Source organism: Mesoplodon densirostris, chromosome 16 (assembly GCF_025265405.1).
Source record: "Mesoplodon densirostris isolate mMesDen1 chromosome 16, mMesDen1 primary haplotype, whole genome shotgun sequence".
Taxonomy (NCBI): Eukaryota; Metazoa; Chordata; class Mammalia; order Artiodactyla; family Ziphiidae; genus Mesoplodon; species Mesoplodon densirostris.
Window position 1 is genome coordinate 24,970,313 of NC_082676.1, and position 27,340 is coordinate 24,997,652.

At 36.5% G+C, this 27,340-nt stretch overlaps 1 protein-coding gene across 1 annotated transcript in view; it reads right to left on the reverse strand.

Annotated features, from left to right (window-relative positions):
* Positions 1-1,849: 1,849 nt before the first annotated feature.
* The window catches only part of ITCH (itchy E3 ubiquitin protein ligase), a 120,924-nt gene continuing 95,433 nt past the window's right edge, over positions 1,850-27,340 (reverse strand). Inside the window, exons 15-25 of the mRNA XM_060119851.1 lie at positions 26,463-26,535; positions 25,534-25,605; positions 22,521-22,609; positions 20,606-20,765; positions 20,163-20,296; positions 19,723-19,863; positions 14,242-14,362; positions 13,703-13,807; positions 11,412-11,508; positions 7,465-7,537; positions 1,850-5,357 (exon numbers count right to left, since the gene is read on the reverse strand). Coding sequence (XP_059975834.1) covers positions 5,258-5,357; positions 7,465-7,537; positions 11,412-11,508; positions 13,703-13,807; positions 14,242-14,362; positions 19,723-19,863; positions 20,163-20,296; positions 20,606-20,765; positions 22,521-22,609; positions 25,534-25,605; positions 26,463-26,535 — 1,165 coding nt within the window. The 3' untranslated portion in view covers positions 1,850-5,257. The remainder of the gene's footprint in view (positions 5,358-7,464; positions 7,538-11,411; positions 11,509-13,702; positions 13,808-14,241; positions 14,363-19,722; positions 19,864-20,162; positions 20,297-20,605; positions 20,766-22,520; positions 22,610-25,533; positions 25,606-26,462; positions 26,536-27,340) is intronic.

Here is a 27,340-nt window from a genome sequence, read left to right on the forward strand (position 1 = left end):
GGTGAATGAATTGAACAAGATCACAATCACAAAAGCAAAAAGTTCATGTGACTGGAACCAGAATAAGAATTGAGGAGTTGGAAGTAGTCAGGGCCTTGAGTGACAGGCTTATGAGTTTTGGAGTTTATTCTGTGGCAGTGGAGGAACCACTGTAATATTTTAAGAGGGGAGAACCATGAGACAACTCTTCCACAAATCATTCTGAGGCAGCACAGATGGACTGGAGAGAACGGAGGCAATGACAAGAAGTTGCTACAGTCAACCATGGTAGGGATGATGGACGTGGGCTGTGGTAATGCGGGCAGCTCCGAAAGAAGTGATTCAAGTTTTGGGGCTTCCCTGGTGGCGCAGTGGCTGAGAGTCCGCCTGCCGATGCAGGGGACACGGGTTCGTGCCCCGGTCCGGGAAGATCCCACATGCCACAGAGCGGCTGGGCCCGTGAGCCATGGCCACTGAGCCTGCGCGTCCGGAGCCTGTGCTCCACAACGGGAGAGGCCACAAGAGTGAGAGGCCCGCGTACCGGAAAAAAAAAAAAAATTTTTTTTGGAAGTGGATTTGATAGGATTTGGAGACCAATTAGATGGAACAGCTGAACTGGTTATGGAACAGCTGAACTGGTTGTGAGTAGCAGTACAGCAAAACGTTTAAGCACGCAGTCTTTGGAATCAGACAGCCCTGGATTCCAATTTGCACTCTTGCCACTTAATAGCTGTGGACACTTCAAGTTACTCAATTACGTTGAGCCTATTTTCTATTCTATAAAATAGAGATAATCATTCCTCTCTGAAAGTGACCAGGAAGACTGACAGTGCATGTAGCATATCTAAGTGTCTGGGACATAGTAATAAATGTTGACAGTTGTCCTGGACTAAGTAAATATAGGTGTGATATTGGTCGCTAGGATAGAGAAGATAAATAGAAGAGGTCTGAATTAGAAATGAGGAAAATAACAGCATGGCTATTTTCAGCGATCTGCAGGTATGCCTGAAAATTCTCAGTGTCCTTCCCTGTGAGTTTCTTTGAGGAAACCCTCCTGCCCACAGCATCTCTGCTCAATGGGAACCTGTTCATAAGGGACCAATACTGTCCTTTCTAGGTCTCCAGTGAAGACCTGGAAGATTCCCGTGGACCTTTCCCCTAAATGTCCTGACCACAAAGGAGCCCGACAGACATATGGGAATTGACCAATGAAATGAGCTGCAAGTGACAGCAGTTTCTATTCTGGAGTTACATGATGTGAGACACTCGTCCTAAAAGTCCAGAGAATAGCAGCCAGTCAGTCAGAGCTGAGTCCCAGTTTGATGCTTTATAGGGTTTGGGGCTGGACAGCCAAATGCTCAGTAAAAGTAACTACTTATTTTCCCATGGAAGATTTCCTCATGCTGTGGGGAACATGTCTTCCCTCTTTTTTTTAGCCACGCTGAAAACTAGAGCTTTCTAGCTGCTTATATAGGACAGAATAAACAGGATAGGGCCTACTTTGCAGGATCTGGAAGGAACCTGTCCTCCAGTCACTGTTAGATCAGAATATTAAAAAAAACCCACTTCCCTTAGCATCTTTCCCCTGGATCTATTTTAAATAAGAGCATGATCACTTGGTTTCCTAATAAGAAAAGGTCTTGGTAGCCAGCTGGTAATTCTCAATTGAGCACCTATGGCTGGGATCCTGTCTTAGGGAAACCCTTGATTGTCCCAGAAAAGGAGATGTCTTCATCTTGGTTCTCTTCAACATAGGCACTAAATACAGTCTCACCTGAGTCTTCCTAGATTTTTTCCTATCTACTCCACAGTACAAGACAGGCTGTAACCTGCTCACTTACAAAAGCAGAGGGGCAGAAATCTATATGACCTGTTCACATAGAAGGCTTCCCTGCAAGTGGGGAAAACCTTACTCAAGACTAAAAGAAAAGTGTGCAAATGAAGGACCAAAAAGTTTAATTGTAAACAGTCTTACAACTTTTAGGGAAATGCAAGTGAGGCAGCCCCCTGCAGGACCTTTATAAGAGCACTTCACTCCTTGTGGTATTTGTAAAGTTACCTGAGTGTTTGAAATTACAGTTCAAGAAAACAAAGGAACTCCAATACAGTAATATACAATCCAGTGCTCCCATTCCATTTTTGGTTAATGAAAGCATAGCATATATACAAATAATTTTGTAAATAACTCTAAAAGAAAAACAAAAAAATGAGGGGGGCTGGAGATACCAATAATATTAAATAGAAGTAGTTAACCTAAAGGAGTTTAAAAGGATGGAGTTACATCCAAAACAAGGAGGGATATAAAAATAGAGAAGTCTAATTCCATGAGTCATCCCTAATAACATTTCAGATTATTAACCAGGTAAATAAAAAGTGGCAGAGTGGGTTTGACTGAAATAGTTCATTTAGGATGAGACCTCTTTGGGCAGGTGAGTCATGTTTCACTAAAATTTCAGATGAATTGACATTGGTATGTCAATCTCCTGATGAAAAACTAGTACCTGATTTTTAAATAGAGTTATTGTAAGTCTTACGAAATTACATTCTTCTGCACTCTGATATAAGATCATAAAAGACAGAGCAGTAATTCATTATTATGAGCGGCTGGACCAGTTTTAAATCACTCTATTTGATGAAACAAGTGAGGTCCTTCCCTCCAGACCCAGATTATGTGAAATGCTGCCTTCCCCAACCTCCCAAAAGAGCAGAATAAGGCAATTGCTCATTTTACTTTGTTTTTATTTCAACATAACATGCAGTAAAAAAATTAACAGGATTTATTAGCATTTACAATGCTTACAAAGAAAAAAGGACTCTAAAAAGCAATTTAGTTCAGATTTAAGAAATCGCTCTAATTAAACACTTACAATAAATCTATTTCCAAATGATCAATTTGGACCAAAATTTAAGATAGTATTTGGTAGATATTTATGTCTGCTGTCTATTTGCAGTATTTTTATATAACCTCTGATTCTTGGGATATCCAGCCCCCATTTTCCTAACACAGCAGGGAAAGACATATACATGTGGCCATTTAAATTAAAGGAAGAAATGGAGTAAGGGAGATCCCAGGCTGCAAAAATATATACAAGCATTTACCTTTTCCAGAACTAAACGTTTCTTCCATAAAAATATTAAATAGCCAAGCCCTATAGAACTAGGGCCAGGACTACTTCAAATATAACTATTCTGTATTTTAAAAATATAGGGCAGAAAGCCTTTTGGATATTTATACATTTTTGAACAATATTTCTAGGTCCCTAAATGAATCATCAAGCATTATGTAGAACAAAAAAAGTCTACTTTCTTACATTATCTCTTAATTTAATCTCATAAATCTCTAGTAAATATTGTAGGTAACTACATTTCAATGTAAGCATTCACCTCAATAGGAAGTCTTTATAGAAGGCTTAATCTCCATAGCCATATATTACCAAAATTCAGACTTATATATAACGAATGGGTAGTTGGCAGACATTCGCTCTGTAAGACAAAGCAAGAATTTTTTGCCCCCTACCAACAAAAAGGCAGAGTCACTACTTTGAAAACAACTAGGGCTTAGAGACTGTACTACATTTCCTAGAGTAAGGAGGATAAAATCAAAATAAAGATAGGATTTGGGGAGAGCCGAATCTCTCCCTTTACACTAACAATTTCTGGATGAGGCAACCCTTTCACTCACGTAAGTATGCTTTATGATGGCAGTGTTTTAGAGTACAGATACACAAGTTGCAAAGTGTTTTTGTTGTTTTTCCAAGATGGAAGAGTAGTTAGGGACAAAAACCCCCGTTTTCTTTCCATATACAACAGGGGTTTGCTATTCTCTGCTGATTTTTGGCTCAATGCTATTTGTTCATGCTATGGTACTGAAACCTGCCAAAGTTCCTATCTCATGAGCTATGAGGCTGTCCTCAGGGTTCAACTATGATAGGCACTCAGCTGGCTTCGGCTTCCTCCCACTGTCCATAAAGTCAAACCTCTGACAGCTGTCATCTTGACAGAGTCTAAGAAGGCTAAGTTAAAAAAATTCCCACAGAGAAAGTCAAAGTGCATTCATTAATCAGTTACTAACAGAGCAATCTAACAGTCATGGGGAAAACCTGTTAAAATTTTTAGAGGTGAACAGAACATCCAGATCAGGACAAGGGAAAGAATGGAAATAACTACTCTAACAGGTGTCAGAGAAATTATCAATTTAAAAAGTTTTAATTCACATACAGAGTACATTTCTGTGGTTACTAGAAATGTATTGCAAATAAACATATTACTCCCTTCTTTTTAGCCAGTACCACAGCTCTCCCTCCCTAATGAAAATGTAATTTTACAGGATGTTTCATTGACCTCTACTTGATTTAGAAAGCACTCTAGTTATAACTTGAACTCCTTAGCAATAATTAAATGTAACTGAAGTTGTTGGATTATGATAAAATTATAAAGATGCAATTAATATACAGGAACATATAAAAATTGTTGATGGCCTTCAAAGAATTCAGCTAAATTAATTCCAATTTTAGGTTAACTTTTTTATACAGACAGTGAAGGAAGCATAGTGTTAATATTGTTTGTGAAGTTTAGTATTTGCAAGGCAATTAAAACAAACTTCCAAATGAAGAGAGTTATGCAGTCATTTGCAGGCTGGGACCAACTTCTCTCTGAATTCAAATTAACAAAACTACTTTGTAGAGAGATACAAGAGTCTCACATCTCTCCTTTCTAGAGATAACATCAAAATGATGCATGGATTTCATGCTCCGGAAAGGAAAAACAACAGTCAGGCCAGGCTGAAATAAGAGGGAGAGCACAACCCAGAAGTTTGCTCACATCCCCAGAAGCTGGGCTATTTTAAACAAATACCTCTTACCATGAGGCTTAACAGGAAGATCTTACCTATTTTAGTTACCAAGGGACTTCCCTGCATATTTTCAGAATCTCTAAAAGAAAAAACCCTACTCCCAAATGAGACTTCTGATACACATATACAAAATTTTTGTTAAGGAAACAATCTAGTGGAATAAGACAAGGCAGATTTCATTGTTGTGTTAATTCCATGTTAAGTACGGTTTTGACTAGTCATTTGCAGATCTGAGTTCTGGAACATTGAGAAGAAATCCAGAATCACTGGGAGATAAATCTCAAAGATAACATTAATTTACTTACACTCAAGGTAACTCTCTAAACAGTCACAGTCCAATTTTACAAGATGTGCAATAGGCAAAGAAGGAAAAGGACAAACATTGCAAATAAGTTCTTGTCCTTTGGTGGTGCAAGCTCTCCGAAGTCACTCTTGTCCAAATCCTTCTGTTTCTTCAATAGCAAATAACAGCTTTTCCTTCAGTTGCTCATAGCTCTTGTAGGGTGGCAGGTCCAGGCGGTTAAAACTAAAAGTAAGAATTGTTAGCTTGAGAAAAGGAAATATATTAAGAATCTTATGGGCAGTGTAACAATGGTTTTAAAGCCAGGCAAAATTAGGTTCAAATCCCAGCTCTGTCACTGGGCCCCTGAGCAGGTGTTTTTTACTTTTCTGAGTCTTGGTTTTTTCTTTGGTAAAATGGGAATAACAATATTTATCTCTCGGGATAGAGTGAAGAATAAACAAGCATATATATAGCACAGTACTGGTGCTCAGCAGGTACTCAGTAAAATGTTACTCCTCTCAAGCTTTCCCATCCACCCTAATCTATACGTGGTCAGCAAACTTTTGCTGTAAAGGGCTAGACAGTAAATACTTCAGGCTTTGTGAGTCATAGGTCTCTTATCAAAAGGTTTTAAGTATACCCCATTAAGAATAAAACAGTTTTCGGCTCTAATATCTAATATGTTCGTCTGACTGAATTTCTCTGTCCAATATATTCTTAGCTGTGAGTTTTTAAAGGCATCTTCTAATTTTGGGCCATATTAAGAACACCTTCACAAGGTAACAGGTAGTGAATCTGCCCTAAAGCCTTGGCCCTCTGCTATATTTATAGGATAAGGTGCTGGTAGATGTTTGGCAACAGACGAAATAATGCTATCCACAAAAGGAAAATAAATTTATGGTTATGGAAATGAACAAATGGAAACATGGAACTTGAAAAAGTAATGAGGCTGGTTTTCATGTGTGACTGAGATAAGCTATTCACAATAATGTAATGGCACAATCTGTTCCAAGTTTAAAAAAAGGGAGAAAAGATCAAATCAAAATATATGTGTACAAGATGAATGTAAAAAAATCAATTGTATTTTGATATACTAGCAATGAATAATCTGAAATGAAATTTAGAGAACAATTCCATTTATAATAGCTTCAAAAAGAAAAAAATACTTAGGAATAAATTTATCAGAAGAAATGCAGGGCTTGTGTAATGAAAACCACAAAACATTGCTGAAATAAGTTAAATACCTAAACAAATGGAAAGACACCTGATATTCATGGATCAGAAGACTTAATACTGTTAAGATGACCTTACTCCCCCAAACTGATCAAAGCAATTCACATCCCAGCTGACCTCTTTGCAGAAATGGACAAGCTGATCTTATAATTCATATGGAAATCCAAAGAACCCAGAAGAGCAGAAACAATCTTGAAAAAGTTGGAGAATGCATACTTAATTTCAAAACTCACTGAAAAGCTACAGTAATCAAGACAATGTTACTGCCATTAAGGACAGACATATAGATCAATGGAATAGAATTGAGAACCCAGAAATAAACCCATGTATTTAAGGTCAACTGATTTTCAACAAACATGCCAAGCTGTTATTTTTAAAAAGCCACATGTATGAAAATACAAAGGAGCAAACAATAAAACAAATAAAAAGGGTAGATAGGGAAAATAAACAAACATCCCGCAAGGTATATATATGACCAATGAAATGTCCCACAAAATAAAGTTCAACTATTGTTGACATTAGGTTGAATTCCAATATATTGTATTAGAGTTAAGATTAGGGTTTGTTTTTAGTTTTGTACATTTTTGGAAATGTGGTTAAACTACATTTGTAATGAGAAAATAGTATTTCTGTCACCATGTTAGAGTAGCTCTCCCTACAGCTATCTAGACTTGATTTCTTCCTCTGCCTACAGAGAAAAGTTAAGTTTTCTAAATATCACATTTCAAAAAAAAAATTCGGGGTCGGGTGAGGGATTGACTGTTAATGGCAACAGGGATTGTTTTGGGGTGAAGGAAATACTCTAAAACTAGATTATAGTGATGGTTACTTTTCTGAAAATCTACTAAATATCACTGAATTAAAATGGGTAAGTTTTTTGTTACATAAATTATGTCTCACTAAAGCTATTAAAAATAATTCAATACCATGGGCAAAGTATTCCATTTCTAATACCTAACACATTTTAGTATATACAGGATAAATGAGAAAAGGCTATTTTCTACACTTTTTTTCTTTTATTTTGAAGTATAGTTGATTAACAATTTTGTGTTAGTTTGAGGTGTACAGCAAAGTGATTCAGTTATACATATAACTGAATCTTTCTGATTTTACTTACCAGGTATGACTTCTAGGCAACCAATTTTCTTTCCCAACTTTTTCAATGCAGAATTTCTGTGGCCCATTGCTCCCTAAAAGTGAAATCATCAACAGTTTGATAGTGCAATGGTTCTCAAATTGTTATCCCCAATCCAGCTGCATCAGCATCACCAGGGAACTTGTTAAGAATCACAAATCCACAGGCCCTAACCCAAGCCTACTGAATTGAATCAAAAACTCTGGGGGTGAGGCTCAGCAATAGTGTTTTAACAAGCTTCCAGGCGATTCTGATTGAGAGCTAGAGTTTGAGAACCACATTGTCAATGTATGCCCAAGAGGAGAAAATGCACTTTTATCTAGTATTCCTTAGCCAGAATAACAGAATGCTATAAATTAATAATACCTCACATAAGAACAGAACACATAAAAAGCTTAATTTTAGTTTTAAACACAATAGGGAAACTACAGCTCACTGTCTTACAAAACTTGATTTAAATAGAAAATTGTTAAAACTTTAGAAAATGTAAACAACCTAGTGAATTCAATATTAACAATGCTTGTGCCTATAGGTCCTATAGGGCAGACCCTTACACACTTAACACCCCATTCTTGCCTCTCATTTACCTTGTGTTGGAGTCAGCTGTTAATGGTTATCTTTAAGCACTGGTTTTCTAAAAAGGTCACTACTGCTCCCTAAGAAGCATTTACTGGTGGTCATAAGGACTGGTAGTACTACTGGACTTTTAAATAAGAAGGGGCCAGGCACACTTATTGTTTTGCCATATGTAAGATAGTCATACCCAAAGAACTTTCTCATGTTCCACCTGACTAAACCCAGTACAAATATAAAGTGGTAGTACTTTTGTATCTAATCACATTGAAGTGTTTTCACAAGTAGTTATGCGAAAAGCCCAGTAACATAGGATATGGTCATTATGAAAAAGGATAGTTAAAATTATTAAATAATTAAGCTTGAAATTATTAAATGGTTTATGTACTGGCACATTCTCTCAATATATTACAGCATTTCTAACCACAGAGATGGAAAGTTTCATTTAATAGTGCTAATTAGTATGTAATAGTAGAGTCTGGATTGCTTTTAATAGACTTAGAATCAAATATTAACATAGCAGAGAGGGACTTCCCTGGTGGCGTAGTGGTTAAGAATCCGCCTGCCAATGCAGGGGAGATGGATTTGAGCCCTGGTCCAGGAAGGTACCACATGCCATGAAGCAACTAAGCCCTGCACCACAACTACTGAGCCTGGGCTCTAGAGCCCGCAAAGCACAACTACTTAGCCCACGTGCCATAACTACTGAAGCCCATGTGCTCTAGGGCCCGTGCTCCACAACAAGAGAAGCCACTGCAATGAGAAGCCCATGCACCTCAACAAAGAGAAGCCCCCGCTCACTGCAACTACAGAAAGCCCGCACACAGCAAGGAAGACCCAACGTAGACAAAAATAAAAATTAAAAAAATAAAATAAAATAAAATAGCAGAGAAATATGAAATGAAGGATTTTAGTGAATTTCATTGATAAAGGCTATTGTACAAATATGTCATATTATCAATACTATTACCCTGGATGCTTTCTAAAATTTTATGGAATTGTAAGACATCATGTTGTAAACATTATATACTGAAGTTAATTTCAGGTTGCCTGTTGTTTTCAATCTTACTCTGACACTGTCCCTAAACGAAACAACTTTCAGATAGACTCTTGCACCTCTTTTCCTATTTTTCAGCCTATTTCAACTTTAAAAAGGTCTCTGAGGCTTTTGTACATATCAGAGCCTTGGCCTATAATGGAATTTCATGATTAGACACTACACTTTGAAATAAGATCTACCTCATTTTTCTCTACTTTGATCAGCTATAATTTATTCTGGCAGGTATATTATCCTTAATTCACTTAGGTTATTTCCCTCTTTTTCTTATATTTATTTAAGTCTATTTATTATTTCTTACCTTTTCTATCTGTTCTTTCATATTCCAGTGATTCTTATACAGAAGGGCTTCTGACCTTCTCTTAAGCCCAAATCTTTTCTTCTAAATAGGAACAACATTTTGTGTCTTCTAATAGAGTTTTTCCCAAATGTACATGTATTGAAATAAATATTATTTCTTTATAAATCATTTTTAAAATTTTTCTTCTTTATATTACAGCTAGTGTTATGTATCTGTATTTTTTGGAGATTGTAGATACATTATTTCACATCTACCAACTTCATTCCGTGAGGATATTATAAATATGTTAAAAAAAATGGGATATTAGATCTGATAAGGTCAAGAACCACCAGATTAAATTGTTATATACATCACTCTTACAACTTTCTTTTCCTACATTGGGTGGAAGGAAGGTTAAACCAATGTCCTCTAAAATTCGATGAACCACAATCTCACTGTCTGTCTTCCACAGGTATCCTTTTGTGTTGCTTTAGACTGCTCCATCCAACCCCAAGTATTATTCCCAAGAGAAGACCTAGTTCTTGTTTTTTTAATAATCAGATTTCCAGTTTATACTGAGAAGCTTGTACCAGTTTTTTCTTCATTTTGGTCACTATTCCTTACCTCTCCAACCACCACCATCGTTTCTCTTTTTCAAACTACAGAGCATTCTCAAAGGACTTACAAGTTATCCTTTTTGAGACTTCCTTCTCTGTAGCGCTAGATAAAAACTTCCCTTCTATATTGCTTCGGAGAGACTAAAATATTTATTCTCTGGCCTCTCCTTTAAGTCTGTCTCTAGGCTAGTCATGTCTCACCCCTAAATGTTTCTAAGCATCAGCTCTCTATACTCTTCTCTGTATTCTATTTCTGTATAAGCCCATCCATTCTCACAGCTTCAAAGGTCACTGTTCCATTGCTCTTATGAGTCTACTTTCTCTCTCTACTCTTACCTCTAAACTCGTGCTTTAACAACACCCGTAAAGCTGTCCCCTCACTGAGATTTTCTACGTGGTTGCCTGATAGTCACCTTAAACTCAGCAGATTCTTTACACTTCACAACTTCTCCATGTTTCATAACATGGTAAACATTCTTCCTTTATATTTCGTTTTCTAATCAAGTCCTATTTCTACCTTTGGAACTTCTCTAGCATTTCTCTCTTCTTTTCCATCCGTATTTTATCTCCTAAGATCAGGTTCTTATCATTGCTCTAATCATTCTTCCTATTTCCAGGCTCTTCCATCTGCATGCTATACCTTACTATCAAATCTTCCTAAAAGGCAGCTTCAGCAAGTTCACCTGTCTTCAAAAAGTTCCCATAGCTTCCAAAACCCTAAGAAATGTCCAAATTCTTTTGGTCTGGCTTTTAAAGTCTTGAACTGGTTCCACACACTGTATCCAGAACTGCCTATTTAATTCTTTAATTCTGTCTCTCTCTTCTCCAGCTGAAACAGACTTAGGGATCACAACTTCGATCCTCTCATGGTACTTGCATAGTGCTGGTGTTAAAGAAAGACTTGAATTTACTTATTTAGTCACAAAATAAATATTCTTAAGGTCATTCATTTCAAAATAACATACAATTTAATCAGTGATTATTATGTGACAGGCACTTTACTAGGCACTAGAAATAAAAAGATGAAGATATGGATCTATATCTCAAGGAGCTCCAGGTATAACAGGGAAGAGTGGTAAACAAGTCACTAAAATATAATACAAACAATAGTAGTGTCTCTCATAGGAGACACTGAAATGTTTGCCATATGACTCAATGAAGAAACAGATCTACATATACAGAAGACCATTATCCTACTGAGTTAAAACGTGGGGTCTAGCCTAAGAGTTAAAAACTTCTACAGATAAGGATTATAAAGTGATTTAAAAGTTGACACAAATCCAGGTTAACTGTGTCAAGAAAATATACTTGTCTTTGTTATTTGATACACTGTATACATATTAACATAACAGCAGTGTGATAAACAATTTTCTTTATAGGAAAAGTGATCCTGTAGTCATACCCATGAGGTCAGCAAATCCTCCAACTGGCAATCGGCAGGTTCCAGTAACAAACTGCAAAAGTCTCATTCTCTTCTCATTATCGATTTCTTTAACAAACTGTTAAAAGCACATTTAAAGAGATACATAGGTCATATGTGATGTTCAGAATACTAAACAAGAAAGAAAAAAATCATTTCAAATCTTAACCAAACTCCCAGTGTCAGATGCACTGGAAAATGACTGAACCCACCACTGTGGATGGTAGAGCTTCTCCATGTTTGTCAAAAGCCCTACCAACCCTCCCCTATACCAATCCTAGTACCACATCCTTATAGGGAAACAGAAAAAGAAGAGTGCCCTGGGCCCAAGAGCTCCTTACTCATGCAGTCTCAAGATCAGCTCTTCTAGGGCACCCCTCCTTTTCCCTCTAGATCTGCCTGTCCTATAGAAATTCATGTGGTTACAAAGGACACAGAGGTTGAGTCAGAACAGACTTTTTGGTTTTATGAACAAATGAAATCAAGCTCATAAATTCTGACCAAGATACATCCCAGTAATGTTCTTCCCTCAGCGTTCTTTATGTTTTGGTGTAGCTATGTGTTGCCAGAATTATGTGGCTTTTAACTCCTACAATTCTGACTCAAAACATTAAGTGTCTAGAGAATGCTTTCTAGCCTATAGCACAAGAATTTTGTCTCAGCCAAATTTTTTTTGGTAAAGAATTTTTATCCTACTGTACTAATTGTATTTGTTACAGAAGCCCAGTCACCTCAGCTTCTTATGAATTTCTTTACATAAATTTCTTTACATAATTAGAAGGCATTAACATTTTTTTTTACTGTGGTTAAATATACATTAACATAAAAATTTCCCATTTTAAGTGTACAATTCAATGGCATTAAGTACATTCACACTGTTGTGTAACCATCACCACTATTTACAGAACTTTTTTATTATATCAAACAAAAACTCATTTCATTAAACTTATCTCCTTGCTTCTGCCTCCCTTCTCCCCAGTCCCTGGTAACCTTTATTCTACTTTCTGTCTATAAATTTGTTTATTCTAGATACCTCATATAAGTGGAATCATACAATATTTGTCCTTTTGTGCCTGGCTGATATCACTTAGTATAATATCCTTAAGGTTCATCCATGTTGTAGCCTATGTCAGAATTCCCTTTCTTCTTAAGGTTGGACAATATTCCACTGTATGTATGTATATATATATATATATATATATATATATATATACACATACATACATATATATATATATATATACCACATTTGGTTTATCTAATCATCTTTTGATAGACATTTTAGGTTGCTTCCACCTTTTGGCTAATGTGAATAATGCTGATATGAACATAGTTATACAAGTATCTGTTTGAGTCCCTGCTTTCAATTCTTTTGCGTATACCTAGGAGTATAATTGCTAGACCATATTAATTCTATGTTTAACGTTTTGAGGAACCACCAAACTGTTTTCCACAGTGGTGTACCATTTTATATTGCCAGCAGCAATGCAGGAGAGTTCCAATTTCTCCACATCCGTACCAAGGATGATTATTTCTTTTTTTTTTTTATAAAACCCACGTTTTAATGGGTATATGTCTCACTGTGGTTTTATTTTTATTTATTTATTTTTTTTTTTGCTGTACGCGGGCCTCTCACTGCTGTGGCCTCTCCCGTTGCGGAGCACAGGCTCCGGACACACAGGCTCCGCGGCCATGGCTCGCGGGCCCAGCCGCTCCGCGGCATGTGGGATCTTCCGGGATCGGGGCACGAACCCGTGTCCCCTGCATCGGCAGGCGGACTCTCAACCACTGCGCCACCAGGGAAGCCCTCACTGTGGTTTTGATTTCCACTTCTCTAGTGATTAGTGATGCTGAGCAACTTTTCATGTGCTTATAGCAGAAATTTTGTGAAGAGACACCATTATGATTCCAAACCAAGGCTCTCGCTTAAGTTACACCTTCTAAACATTAAATAATTCTTAATGAGATATGAATGATGAAAACCATACTTCAGACAGTTCTACAAAATTCCAAAAGCATTTAGATCAAATGCAGGGGAATATTATTATCTGGGGTTGTCTTATACTCTGGGCAAAGGTGCAAGGTGTGTGTTGCTTACTTGGCAATAGTCAAAGAATGCTGTTATAATCGGTATTCATTTATTGTAATGCATAGAATGGAATGAGGATCCTTAACATACTGGTACACTTTTTCTGTGACTCATTTCCATATGTGGTAAGCAATATCTACAAAAATTACGGTATGTCTTCCAAAAGAAAGAAAATGAGACAAACCTGCCAAAACCACATGATTTGTTTGCTTGTCCTAGTGTAATGACGGTAGATGGCATGTCTTTGCCAGTCATTCAAATCAATCTCTTGCATTCCACATAAGAGAACCTTTAGGGATGAAAAAGACAAATGGTTTCTTTAGGTAACTGTACAACCTATATAAAAATGCTAGACATAGTTAAGACTAATATTAAACAACTTTCAAAAATTTAATCAGGAGGTTTTGGCTTGTAAACTGTGTATCAAGAATTTTATCTATATTACTTGTAAAAGTTGAGTTTCCATGATTGGTGTCATATATACACATATTCAGGTATACTAAGTCACTCACTGGACAGAGGTTCTAATACTTTTCTTTTTTTGGTAACACTTTATATATTTGGATAAATTATGGACTTCTTTTAACCGCTGGGGATGCTTCAGAAACATACTGCCAGAATAAAAAATACTATTGCCATTGGAAAGATGGTAAAGTGAGTTGAAAACAGACACCTGAAGGCATTATTTACCAGCATGCTGCAGAGGAAAGAACAACTCATTACCTCTAATTCCTTTGCATCAAAGTACTGCAGATACTGCTGGGGAAGAATTTCATTAAAGCCCTCAAAGAAAGCTTGTGTCTGTTCTTCAACACCGCGAGACAACCTCCATTCAGCTACCATTCTGGTAAATAAATATAAAAAAAAACTATGAGGAAGTTTAGATTTTACCTTTAAATTCTGAGTATAAAAATAATTTTTAAAAACTTTATTATTATGAAAAGTGTCAAATATATATATAAGTAAAATAAATGAACCCTATGTACAGATCTCTCAGCTTCAATACCAATCTTATTTCATTATGCCCCTATCCATACCCTAGATAGCATATAATTTCATTTTAAACAAACATTTCAGTATATATTTCTATAAGATGAGGTCTCTTTTAATTTTATTTTAATTTGCATAATTTATTATGCAAAATCTCTGTAACTCAAGGTTAGTTCATCATTAACTAAGGTCTTAACCTAAAATATGCACAATGCTATGTGCAATGCTACGCTCAATGCTATGCTCAATGCTGGGGGAGATTCAGGGGTATAAGCTATTCCTTTCTTGAAGCAGCTTAAAGTTTTTTTTCGTTTTTTTTTTTTTTTTTTTTCCGGTACACGGGCCTCTCACTGTTGTGGCCTCACTTGTTGCGGAGCACAGGCTCCGGACACACAGGCTCAGCAGCCATGGCTCACGGGCCCAGCTGCTCTGTGGTATGTGGGATCTTCCCGGACCGGGGAACGAACCCGTGTCCCCTGCATCAGCAGGCGGACTCTCAACCACTGCGCCACCAGGGAAGCCCTTGTTTTTTTTTTTTTTTTTTTCACATCTTTATTGGAGAATAATTGCTTTACAATGTTGTGTTAGTTTCTGCTGTACAACTAAGTGAATCAGCTATATGTATGCATATATCCCCATACCCCCTACCTTTAAAGCCTCCCTCCCACCCTCCACCCTCCCTATCCCACCCCTCTAGGTCGTCACAAAGCATCTAGCTGATCTCCCTGTGCTACGCAGCAGCTTCCCACTAGCCATCCATTTTAAGTTTGGTAGTGTATATATGTCACTGCTACTCTCTCACTTTGTCCCAGCTTCCCCTTCCCCCACTGTGTCCTCAGGTCCATTCTCTATGTCTGCGTCTTTATTTTTTTATTTATGTTTTTTAAAAACATAACTACAATTCTATCATCACACCAAAAAAGTGAACAGTAATTCCTTTATGTCAAATATTCAGTGCTCAACTTCTACTGACTGACTCAAATTTTTGGACATATTGATTGAATCATATCAGATTTTCTTCTGATCTTCATCTACATAGATACATTAACAGAGTTAAAATCACATCAAATACAAACTTGCTGTTTTATTACAGAATATTTATTTTAACAATTTTAACAAGCAAACAAACATGTATTTTAGGCATTTGATTATTTCATGACAATTTCAGACAACCAAAGTCCTAAAGTTTATTAAAACTCTGAAAGTTTGGAAAATGGCAGTGTAGGTTGTATTGGACTAATCTTCCGGGTGATTATAATTATAAACACTGGGCAAATTACAGAAAACAAATGTCTGAAGGCATCAGAGAGAAACCAAAGGCAGGCAGAAGCTGGTGGGGACAAGATTCTTGGAGGAAGCTGGCACACTGGAGCAGAGCCGCATTTACCAGGCTCCTCCTTTGAGGGCACTTCCCAGCTTACAAAGAGCACAGGGAAACGAAACTCAAACTAAAAGCAACAGTATTACTGGGTTGAGGAGACATGAGGTTGGGAGCTTAAAACTGCCAAAGCAGCTACAGAAAAATCCCTGGAAGAAAGAAAACAAAGAAAAGGAGCTCCCAAATCTGCACAGAAACACACTTCAACTCCTTAGCTCACTCCTAAGTACACATGTCTAGGATGATGAAACTCCAAGGAACCCTGTGCAATGAACAACTGGAAAGCCAAAGACCCAACCAGAAATTTCAGCAGCCACCTAGGGCTGTAGAGACAGAATTAAAGCTTAATTCTCACAAGGTAATGGTAAAACACCTTGGGCTTTCCATTGTAAGGACTATGAACCATGTTCTAGGAATAAACATTATGTTTTAGGATTAAAAGCAAAATGGAAGTAGACTAGCTCTAGCAAGCTTCTGCACAATCAATGTGATCTGTCCTTAATTTAACTGCCTGTCAAAACAAAACTCAATATTTTTCAAAGGGGAGGAAAAAAAAAAAGAACTCAGAGTCTCTACTATATATCATCCACAATAAAAAATGACTACATAGGCAAAGAAGCAGGAAAATGTGACCCATAAGAGAAAAAAGTCCATAGAATAGGGCTTCCCTGGTGGCGCAGTGGTTGAGAGTCCACCTGCTGATGCAGGGGACACGGGTTTGTGCCCCAGTCCAGGAAGATCCCACATGCTGCAGAGTGGCTGGGCCCGTGAGCCATGGCCGCTGGGCCTGCGCGTCTGGAGCCTGTGCTCCGCAATGGGAGAGGCCACAACAGTGAGAGGTCCACGTACCGCAAAAAAAAAAAAAAAAAGTCCATAGAATAAGGCCAACTGATAGCCCAATGCTGAAGTTAGTAAATACTTTCTAAAAGCTATTAAAAATGTATTAACTAATTTATAGGACAAGATGGACAAAATATATGAAGAGATGAAGATTCTCAACACAGAAACTCTTGAAAGAAGCAAATGGAAATTAAAGAATATCTGAGGGCTTCCCTGGTGGTGCACTGGTTGAGAGTCCGCCTGCCGATGCAGGGGACATGGGTTCGTGCCCCGGTCTGGAAAGATCCCACATGCTGCGGAGCGGCTGGGCCTGTGAGCCATGGCCGCTAAGCCTGCGCATCTGGAGCCTGTGCTCCACAACGGGAGAGGCCACAACAGTGAGAGGCCTGCGTACCACAAAAAAAAAAAGAAAAGAAAAAAAAAAAGAATATCTGAAATGAAAATTTAATTGGATGAACTTAAAGGCAGTGAATTCAAACGCAGATCAATCAAAATGGCCCAAACTGAAGCATAGAGAAAATGAAAAAAATATAAACAGCATCTGGGATGATATCAAAGGTTAAATATACATGTATCCGAAGTCTCTGAAGTATGGAAGAGGGAACGAAGCAAAAGGAACATCTACAGAGAAAAAGCACAAAAATATTCCCTAACTGCTGAAATGGCATCAATCAGGAGAACATAAAAGCGCATATATACAAGGCAAAATGCTAAAAAAACCTTTAGAAAATCTTTGAAAAGCCACAGAAAAAAACATACATTTCATCCAGAAAACAAGAGAAACAGTGGCTCACATCATCAAAAATAGAAGACAATAACAGAATTACATTACTGAAAGAAAGTGTTAAAAAAAAAGAGAAAAAAAACCCTATAAACCTAGAATTCTAAATCTAGTGAACATATCCTTCAAAACTGAAGATGACATACAGATGTTTTTGGATAAAAGCTGAGAGAATCTATTGCCAGCAGGCACACACTAATAGAAATGGTGAAGGAAGTTTTTAAGGGTGAGAAATGATCCCAGATGGAAAAAATGCATCTGCAGAAAGAAATGAAGAGAACCAGAAATAGTAATGTGAGTAAATATTAAAGACTATTATTCCCTAATTTCTTTTAAAATCTATTGATTGCTTAAAGCAAGAATATATTATTATGGGGTCATAAACATAAGAAATAAAATGATAACAACAGCACAAATGGCTGAAATGAGATAAACAGAATTATACTATTATGAGCCTCTTATAATGTACAAGTAGCATATTAATTATAAATTATGATGTTACATATAATATTAATGTATTAGTATAATATTAATTAAAGGTGATAAGTTAAGGATGAATATATTCATTAGAGCAGTCACTAAAAATTAAAGAGGTATAGCTAAGAGAAAACCAAAGATATATAAAAAGAAAAACTAGAAATTATTAATACAAAAGAGGGCAGGAAAGGAGGAACAAAAGAAATTGGGAAATAGAAGAAACAAACAGCAAGGTGGCAGGCTTAAGTCCAATCATATCAGTAATAACATTAAATTTAAATGTACCAATTGCAGCTAAAAGTAACGATTATCAGAATGGATAAAAGTAGTAAGACCTAAGAATATGCTGCTTTTAAGAAACATACTTTAAACAGAAAGACAAAGGATTGAAAATAAAGGATGGAAGAAAATATACCATGCAAATATTAATCATAAGAAATGTGAAGAGGATATGTTAATATTTTAAAAGTAGAAAAGCAGGCAAGAGATCCAGAAACTGGAACTCAAGAATCAGCAGCTATGTGAAATCTCACCCCCATCTGACTGAACTGGTGTTGAGAATATGTCAGTGAACTAATAACTCTTGAGACTAGAAGTATGAACTAATGCAAAGCATAAGAGACTACACTAAGAAAACCATCTTTTTACTTAAAAATTTTACCTGATGTTCAAATATTCCCCACAAAAATATCTGCATATAAATTTGAGATTCTTTTCAATGCCATGATGTTACATGGCATAGTAGTTACAGAATTGGTATTTAAAAAAGTGATCCAGGGCTTCCCTGGTGGCGCAGTGGTTGCGAGTCCGCCTGCTGAAGCAGGGGACACGGGTTCGTGCCCTGGTCCGGGAAGATCCCACATGCCTCAGAGCAGCTAGGCCCGTGAGCCATGGCCGCTGAGCCTGAACGTCCGGAGCCTGTGCTCCGCAACAGTGAAAGGCCTGCATACCACAAAAAAAAAAAAAAAAAAAGTGATCCAGCACTGCTTCTAGCCTTAAAACTCCCACTTCTGGAGAAAAACTGAAAGTTCTATATGACCAAAATTCTTTTCTATTACTTTATAAATCTTCCTATTTCTGGTTAAATTGAAATATATCAGAAAGGGGGGGATTAAACTCATTAGCATCCACTAGACTAATTCTTTGTTAAGGTTTACAGTTTGAATTAACCTGCAGGATAGTCCCTCTACCTTGCTGCCTCCACAAGAATCTGTTTTAACTGTTCTCTTAAGGGTTATCATAACTTACTAGCCACAACATCTGCTCAAGATTCTTCATTTTCCTTGGCTTCTGAAATGCAGGAGATGGCAGATGGGGTACCAATTCTGCCTGACAGCATCACGCACCATGGCAACTCTTCTCTATTTACGATTTGTGACTTGTGCTTTCCAGCCTCTGTATCTCTGCATATAACTTTTGCTCTTATTTCTACATAACTGAATCCTTCCCAACCATCAAGGCTCAAATTAAATACCATCAGATTCTTGCTCCATGATTATAGCTAGATGAAAGGATGTCTCCCATAGCACTTTTCTTGTTCCTCTCTCAATGTACTTACAAGGTAGGACGTGGTGTATTGCATCCTTAATAATACATGAGCAGTTCTCATAATAATTAGTATAAAGGCAAATATTATTTTTTGACATACTGTCCACTAGTATTACTAAGCAATTATCAGCGTACTATACAGTCCAACAGAAAGGCTAAAAACTATGCCAAAAGGAGCATTCTCTCTTACCTGATATATTCCTCTTTATTTTCTTCTGTTACAAGAATATTGCCACCATTGGGTTTCAAATCATGACTCTTGATTTCACCTAAAATCTCTTTATCGACGGAAAAATACATTTCCAAACCACATTCCTCAATATTGTTTTCTCTGCCCAAATGAAAGTAAAATCGTTACACTAATTCAGTCATGTAAGAGTTTTTTTTTTTAACTAAAGGACTATGTTCTTAAATAACTATTGTTAAACTGTAACATCGGAATTAACAACAAAACTGGAACATTATGCTCTAAAATCACATTTTTGCCTAAGATATTTCTATAAAATTTATCATATTGAATAATGAGACAGTTTTAATGTAAACCATTTAAATTCAGTAAACCAATTACATGCTTACAGTCTGAACACATTACCAACACAACAATGATAAATTAAAAGGAAACAAACTTACTTAACCCAGATGAGAGAATTGTAAAATTCTGGATCAATAGATTCTAAATCCTTGAGTCCAACTGGTTTGTTCAAGATACGCTTATAGAATGGCAAAGAAAAACCTGTGTCTATGAATTTCCCATGGAACAGAGCCTATGCAAGAAGAAAACAATACCATTTAAGATATTTTGTATCTTATAAGATATAAGAGATTTTATATCTTATATCTCACTGTATTTCAGAATGTTTTTGTTTTTTGAATGAAGAACTCATCTAACAAACAAAACAAACTCCCCTGTCATATGATCTATTATGGAATATTTCTGGGAAAAGGGCAGAAATAACAAGCCCAATCTTAGACATATCTTAATGATGAGAAAATTTCAAATGAGAAAGTTAAAGAAACAATGCTTTAGTATTGCTGAATTAGCAAAGTAAACACAATTCTCCACTTGCACTTACCATAGCAATAAACCTGCCAATAAAACGAAAATATTTCAGGTGATCTGGATTGATGTAAGAAGCGGGGTTTATCTGCAAGCAGTAATTATCCTTCCCTGCATATTCAAACAGGCAATACATTGGGTTCAACACCTCATGTGACAAAAGAAAGAACCATTCTCTGAAATCAAAAGAAAATTTAGGATGAAAAATCTTGTAAGTAACCATACCAATAAATCAAAGAGCAGTGCTATAAAGTTCTCAGGAATCTATACTCCTCTGATGGTGATATTTCTCTAGTCTCATATTGATTTTCACTGCTTCTGTACAAACTGACATCTATTGTACAGAGATATTTACACACTGCATACTTCAAAGAATCTAAGACATCATTGACTTTAAAGACAACATTATTTGATGAACCACTAAAAAATTTTTTCCAATTGTAATACACATCTCAGTTTCAGAGATGTTAAAATATGAAAAATTTAGTCTTAGAATCAGTGAAATACTATACATAGGCAAGTTAAAATTCACTGTTGAACCATGTGGTTAGAACAGCTGAAACAAGTCTAACATTATTCCATCCATTACAAAGCCCCTCAGTGATGCTCATTAAGTTCCACTGCTGTCTAACTCTTAGATAAATACGAAAAACCTTCCAATTTCACAGAGGCAATAAAGCACTTAATTCAAGCTACTCATTCATTAAGAAAATACTGAGAAGCTCTAATTCAAATGCTGTGGAAATACCAACCAACACTAATGTAAGATTATAGTTATTAACTATGTAACATGGGTGAAGGTCTGGCAGAAGAGTAGGCAGAGTGAATCTGGGTCAATATATGTGGTATCAGCTCGTGCCTGAGATTTCCTTTCTTGTTGGTTTATGGCCTCTGGTAGTAATCCTGCTTGTATTTTAATACTGCTAGTTAATTTTCTAGTTAAGAATGAATGATTGCCCTCCTGAATTATCTTTACCTAATACAAAATAAAATGTTTCTATTCATATTTGTTATTTACCTGTGATTACTTCATACGTTTGAAATGTGAGCTTTGAAACAAAACCAAAGTAAAAATCCCTCAAATGTAGCCACCAGTTAGTGACCCCACAAAGACTCAGGGTCTGAACTAGGATATTAATAAACAGTATTTCTACTCTTCACAATAATCCCAGAGAAGTAGATATGATCATTCTTATTTTAGAGATGAAGATATTTGCCCCAAGCTATACTACTGAGTGCAGAAAAAGGATTCAAATCCAGTCCTGACTACGAAGTCCTTGGCTTTCCATACTGCCACCACTATGTAAATTTTTAACCTGGTATGATATACTGTTATGGAATAAGCAAAGCAATTTTCTGCTTGAGTCTATCTTCTAGGGGTTTGATTAGAAGCTCCAATATTAAGAAAGAAGAATTTATAATTTCAACTCCTATTTTATACAGCTTTCTATATTTTCAAAACATATATTAATCTCAGTTGGGAACTGAATGACTATTATCTCTATCAGGAATCTGTGATGGGGAAAGTGACCTGAACACTATAGGGCCTTGTATGTTCTGTGGAACAGATACGAGGTGGTGGACTGAACACTGGCTTCTTGTTTGATGATGTAAAGCTTGCAACCAGGCTCTACAACTTAGTTATGTGTCTTTGGTGAGTCCCTAAACCTCATTATTACCTGCAAAATTCTCTCACAGAGTTATCCTGAGGATTAAAGGAGTGGTGTGGGTGAAATCAACTAGCAGTACCTTAGAAAGTGCTGAATTAATGTTTCTTGAAATTTTATAACTGCAACATTAATAAAGGTACAAAAATTTGCTATATTTCATTTTCCTGAAACAGAAAATTGAGAAAATAATACTTGCAAGCAAAGTGTAATGATACCTTTGGAGGAAAGGAACTAAGTTCTGAGTATTCATATTATCACTACCTTGCTACACCTCCATAATCTAAACCTTCTTCTCCTGGAAAAATCACCCACAAACGTCTTCGCAGATCTTGGGGACTGAAGCTCATTATCTACGAAGAAAAAAAAAAAAAGAGGAAGTAAAAGAATCGGTAAAAGTAGAAACACCTTATACCACTTACTTCCAGGTTAGAAATCTCCTGCATTATAAGTAACTTAAATTCCCCATGACATAGAATGGTGTCTGTGGTTTGGTCAACACCACACATATAGAAAATACATTAAAATTTCATAATGTTTTATAAATTATACATATCTATATTTCTGTATATTTTATACATATATAATTTTCTTTTAAATGATCCTACTACTGACAAAGTTCCTTCTCTCATTTGCTTAGAGCAGAGTAACTGTGACCATGAGCAGAGCTTAGGTCCTTTTTAGTTTGGGTAGGTTTGGGTTTATTATATAGCCAAAAGGTACACATAATAACTAACTGGCTAACTTGGAAATGAAAAACAGAGGCTGCAGATAAAATATAGTTAATTTGAAAACTCATTCTCAGTGGAAACCTGGAAAAACTACTCAAATTTTGTATTCTACTACAGTGGCTAATAAGATCATCTTCATATTTGAAGGACAGTACCATTACTGAGTTACAGTGAAGAGGTCATTTGGGTTCTTGCTTTTTAAAAGTATTTAATTACTTGCCCAAAATTGGGCCTGTAGAAGATTACAAACATTAATTACTCTTAGGAAAAAAAATTACAGGGCCTGGAGAGAATAAAGTCCATACAATGATTCTATTTCATGAAAGGATAAGAATGAACAATCACATTTAAATATCCAGAGAGGCTCAGTAAGTGACCTGCTTATGCTAGGGCTCTTTCAGTTCCCACACTTTCATGAATTCATATCCCACTCAAACAAGAAAATGTCAGATGTAACAAAAAAATCAGTACTTATGACAAGTATTCTACAACACTATAGGCTAGAAATATAGCAACTCAAATGAGAAATGTTATAAGTTAAAATTATCCTTTTTGTTCATTTCTTGTTCCTTCTGGCTATTCCTTGTCCCTGTGGCTGCTCCCCAAACCGCAAGGCTGTCCCTGATCTCGCTTGCTGTCCCCCCGGAAAAAAAAACCTTGAAATAATACCTTTTACCAAATGCCTAATATGAAGGAAAAAAAGAAATGTTTCTCCTGCAATTTCCCCCATAAGCAGTTGTGCTGTGTCAAGAAAAACACTTACTACCCCAAACAACTTTATCCAAATGCTATGAAGAAAATCTGATGCTAATTTTGCTATATGTCACTCTTCCAAAGCAATCAAGTTTTTCTCTTTTTATTTCACATTTATTGGATGGATGTAGAGTTTAGGGTGACAATTTTTAAAAACCGTTTTAGCACCATCTGGTCTGTCATTCTGCGAAAGTCTCTAGGTATCAATAGCTAAAGGGACATTTACTCATGTTCGCATCTTTTCAGCACTGCTATCGGCAAGTTATGCTCCAAGAAACTGGCCCACCAGAGACTGACTACTCAGTGACTGCATAGTGAAATAGGTAATCACGGGGTAGAGAATGGCCTTGGAGCCTTGCTTACATCAGATCAAGAGAATGACTCATAATTCTCTAAGTGGCCTTAGTCAAGCTCTGCTCCTAAAAAAATATCTGCTCCTACTTAGCAGGATGCCAACTGGCATTTCCCTTCAATGTTAATAACTGAAGTCCCATTAGTAAAGAATATATATAATTGTTTCTGAAAGTAAGTAGACAGCTATTGTCAACTATCTCAGACAATCTCTTTTCCCTTTGCATTCGGTTTAGCACTTCTCAAAGCTGTAGCTACCAAAATTATCATAAGGGTTTGATAATAAAGAATCACAACCACATCTGGCCATTAAAACAAGGACGCACTGGATGTCTGCATATTAAGACATTTTTTTCCACTGGTCATTTTAATATATCAAAATCACTTAATACTTAGCTGTAGTTGGTTGGTAAACAAAGTTGTAAAATAAAGGTTAAGTAGTAAATTAACTCAGGTTCTGAGGACAGCTAAAACATTTGTTGACTACTCCTGAAAACATTATTTTTAGATATTGTCATCAATGACCAATTACATTTTTTACTACATAAAAAATTCTTTAGGGCCTCCCTGGTGGCGCAGTGGTTGGGAGTCCGCCTGCCGATGCAGGGGATACGGGTTCGTGCCCCGGTCTGGGAGGATCCCACATGCCGCGGAGCGGCTGGGCCCGTGAGCCATGGCCGCTGGGCCTGCGCGTCCGGAGCCTGTGCTCCGCAACGGGAGAGGCCACAACAGTGAGAGGCCCGCATACCGCAAAAAAAAAAAAAAAAAAAAAAAAATTCTTTAAATTATAGGAGTAAATATGATTATAAAAATGCAAGCAATACAGAAGTATAAAAACAAAGTCTTGGGCTTCCCTCGTGGCGCAGTGGTTGAGAGTCCGCCTGCCGATGCAGGGGACGTGGGTTCGTGCCCCGGTCTGGGAAGATCCCACATGGCACGGAGCAGCTGGGCCGGAGAACCATGGCCACTGAGCCTGCGCATCCGGAGCCTGTGCTCCGCAGCAGGAGGGGCCACAACAGTGAGAGGCCCGCGTATCGCAAAAAAAAAAACCAAAAAACAAAACAAAGTCTTCTCCTCTCTTTTTCTATCTGTATCCAGTATGTTCATATAGTACTTCCAGACTTTTGTCTACCAAAAGCCTATTTTTTTACTTAAATATCTATTTCAAATCAAACACTGAGCTTAGAAATGGAAACCTGAAACTAATACTAAGTTACTCTGACATTTCAAAAGCACAGAACATACACATACACAAAACACACACACAAAGCTATCTGTATTTTCCTAAATTTTAAGTACTAAGGTAGCTAGCTGGCAATGAGATTAGACTTAAAAAATTCAAGGACTCCATCTCAAAAAGTTCTGAAGTGTTTGAACTGCTAGCACCAAAAGGTTTTGGGCTGGAAGCCAGGGGGCAAACCATTAAGTGGATGAAACAGTACCTGCTGAAAGGAATCCTCAAACAATGTTTTTCTTGTCACTGTAATCTTTATGTGCTGTGGCATGGCCAGTTGCTGAAATATAAGAATGTCTTAAGTCAACTCTCACCATTAAAATGGCCTATCAAAAAACCAAAAGGGTAAAATTTTACTTACTTTTTTGCTTACAGTAACAAGTAGACTATGAATATGAACTTTTATTTAATAATGTTTAACCATGCATTTGTGAGTATTCATGCTAATTATAGATCATCTGATACATAAGAAACAGAAGAAAGCAAGATGTCGTATGCACAGTGATTACTTAATGAGTCAAACAAATCTTTAAATTTTCAAAAAGCTAATTCAAATTCTTTTTGCTTGCACAGGCCCAGTACAAGAGTTTGAAGTTTAAAAATATTCATCATAGTAACACTTTGACTAGTCCATTAATTTTATTTAGACCCCATAAAGAAATCATTAATTCAGTAAACATTTATAATACATCAGAAATAACTGATCACGTCTGTTATTAAACATACTCTGAATATAACCATATATATGTACTAATGTATCTATCAAAGTGATACATATGTACGGATCTATCAACGTCATTTATATCAATCAAATGCTAGATATGAAAGGAGCTGGTTATAATTTACACATCAGAAATGTTTTAACTCATTTGTTTGAAGATTTCTCCAATCTAAAAATAATGAGTACTGTAATGAGTAGCAATGTTTCCTTATTCAAATGGTTTCAAATTTATTCTTCTGGACAAGAGAAACCATAAATTATCTAAGGGATAAATCTATTTCTTTGACCTAAAAATAGGAGAAAAATTTCAATGCTTCCATTTTACCTCTTTTTTCTACAGGTTAATTATTTTCACAATCACTGACTGTGTAAGCAACATAATAAAAGGAGTACAGAAATACAGTCCCAATACTAACCTGACACCAGAACCGGAAATACTGAACCTTTGCCTTGAAGTCCCGTACATAGGCTATCTGGGGTCCATTGTCTCTGAGGAAGAATGTTAATATGACATATATAGCTTCTTGTAAGATAAAATATCGAAGGAAAACACAATACCACACTCCCTAAGAACTCAATAGTCAAATACAAAAATGCCCTAGTACAGCATACTCCTAACACCACCTTAAAAAAAAAAAATTCCCATGACTATTTTTAAGTAAGAAACAGAAATAAACTTTGATCTTTTTAAAGCCCTTGTTGTGAGATTCTCTCTTACATACAGCCAAATATAACAGGACTAGGTAAAGGAGGTTCTGTCTGAGAATGGTGTCTATTCTTGAATCCATTCTCTCCTTTGTCCTTAACAGAATCTTGAGATTTACTTGGGCAGACTACATTTCCCAGTTTTTCTCTTTTTTTCTCTCAAGTTTACTAGGGGTTACCACTATTATTAAATTTTTGAAGACCCAACTTGTAGCTTTGATTTTTCTGTTCTTTCATTTCCATTTCACTGGCTTCTGCTTTTACGCTTATTTTGTATTTAATTAACTTTTCTATTTCTAGCTTCTGAAGGTGGAAGCAGGGATCAATGATTTTACACCCTATTTTCTAATCTAGTCCTTTAAAGCAATTAAGTCTTCCTCCAAGACTACTTTTGTTAAATCCCACAAATTGTGATATTTTGCTTTTATTATCATAAAGTAAAAAAAATTTCCTTATTTCTAGTGAGGCACTTCTTTGAGCCATGGATTATTCAGTATTGTGCTATTTAAGTCTCACTGGACTATTTTTTAATGATGGAGAGAAATATACTTCTGTTTCATACAAGCCTCTATTGTTTTGGGGTTTTCTG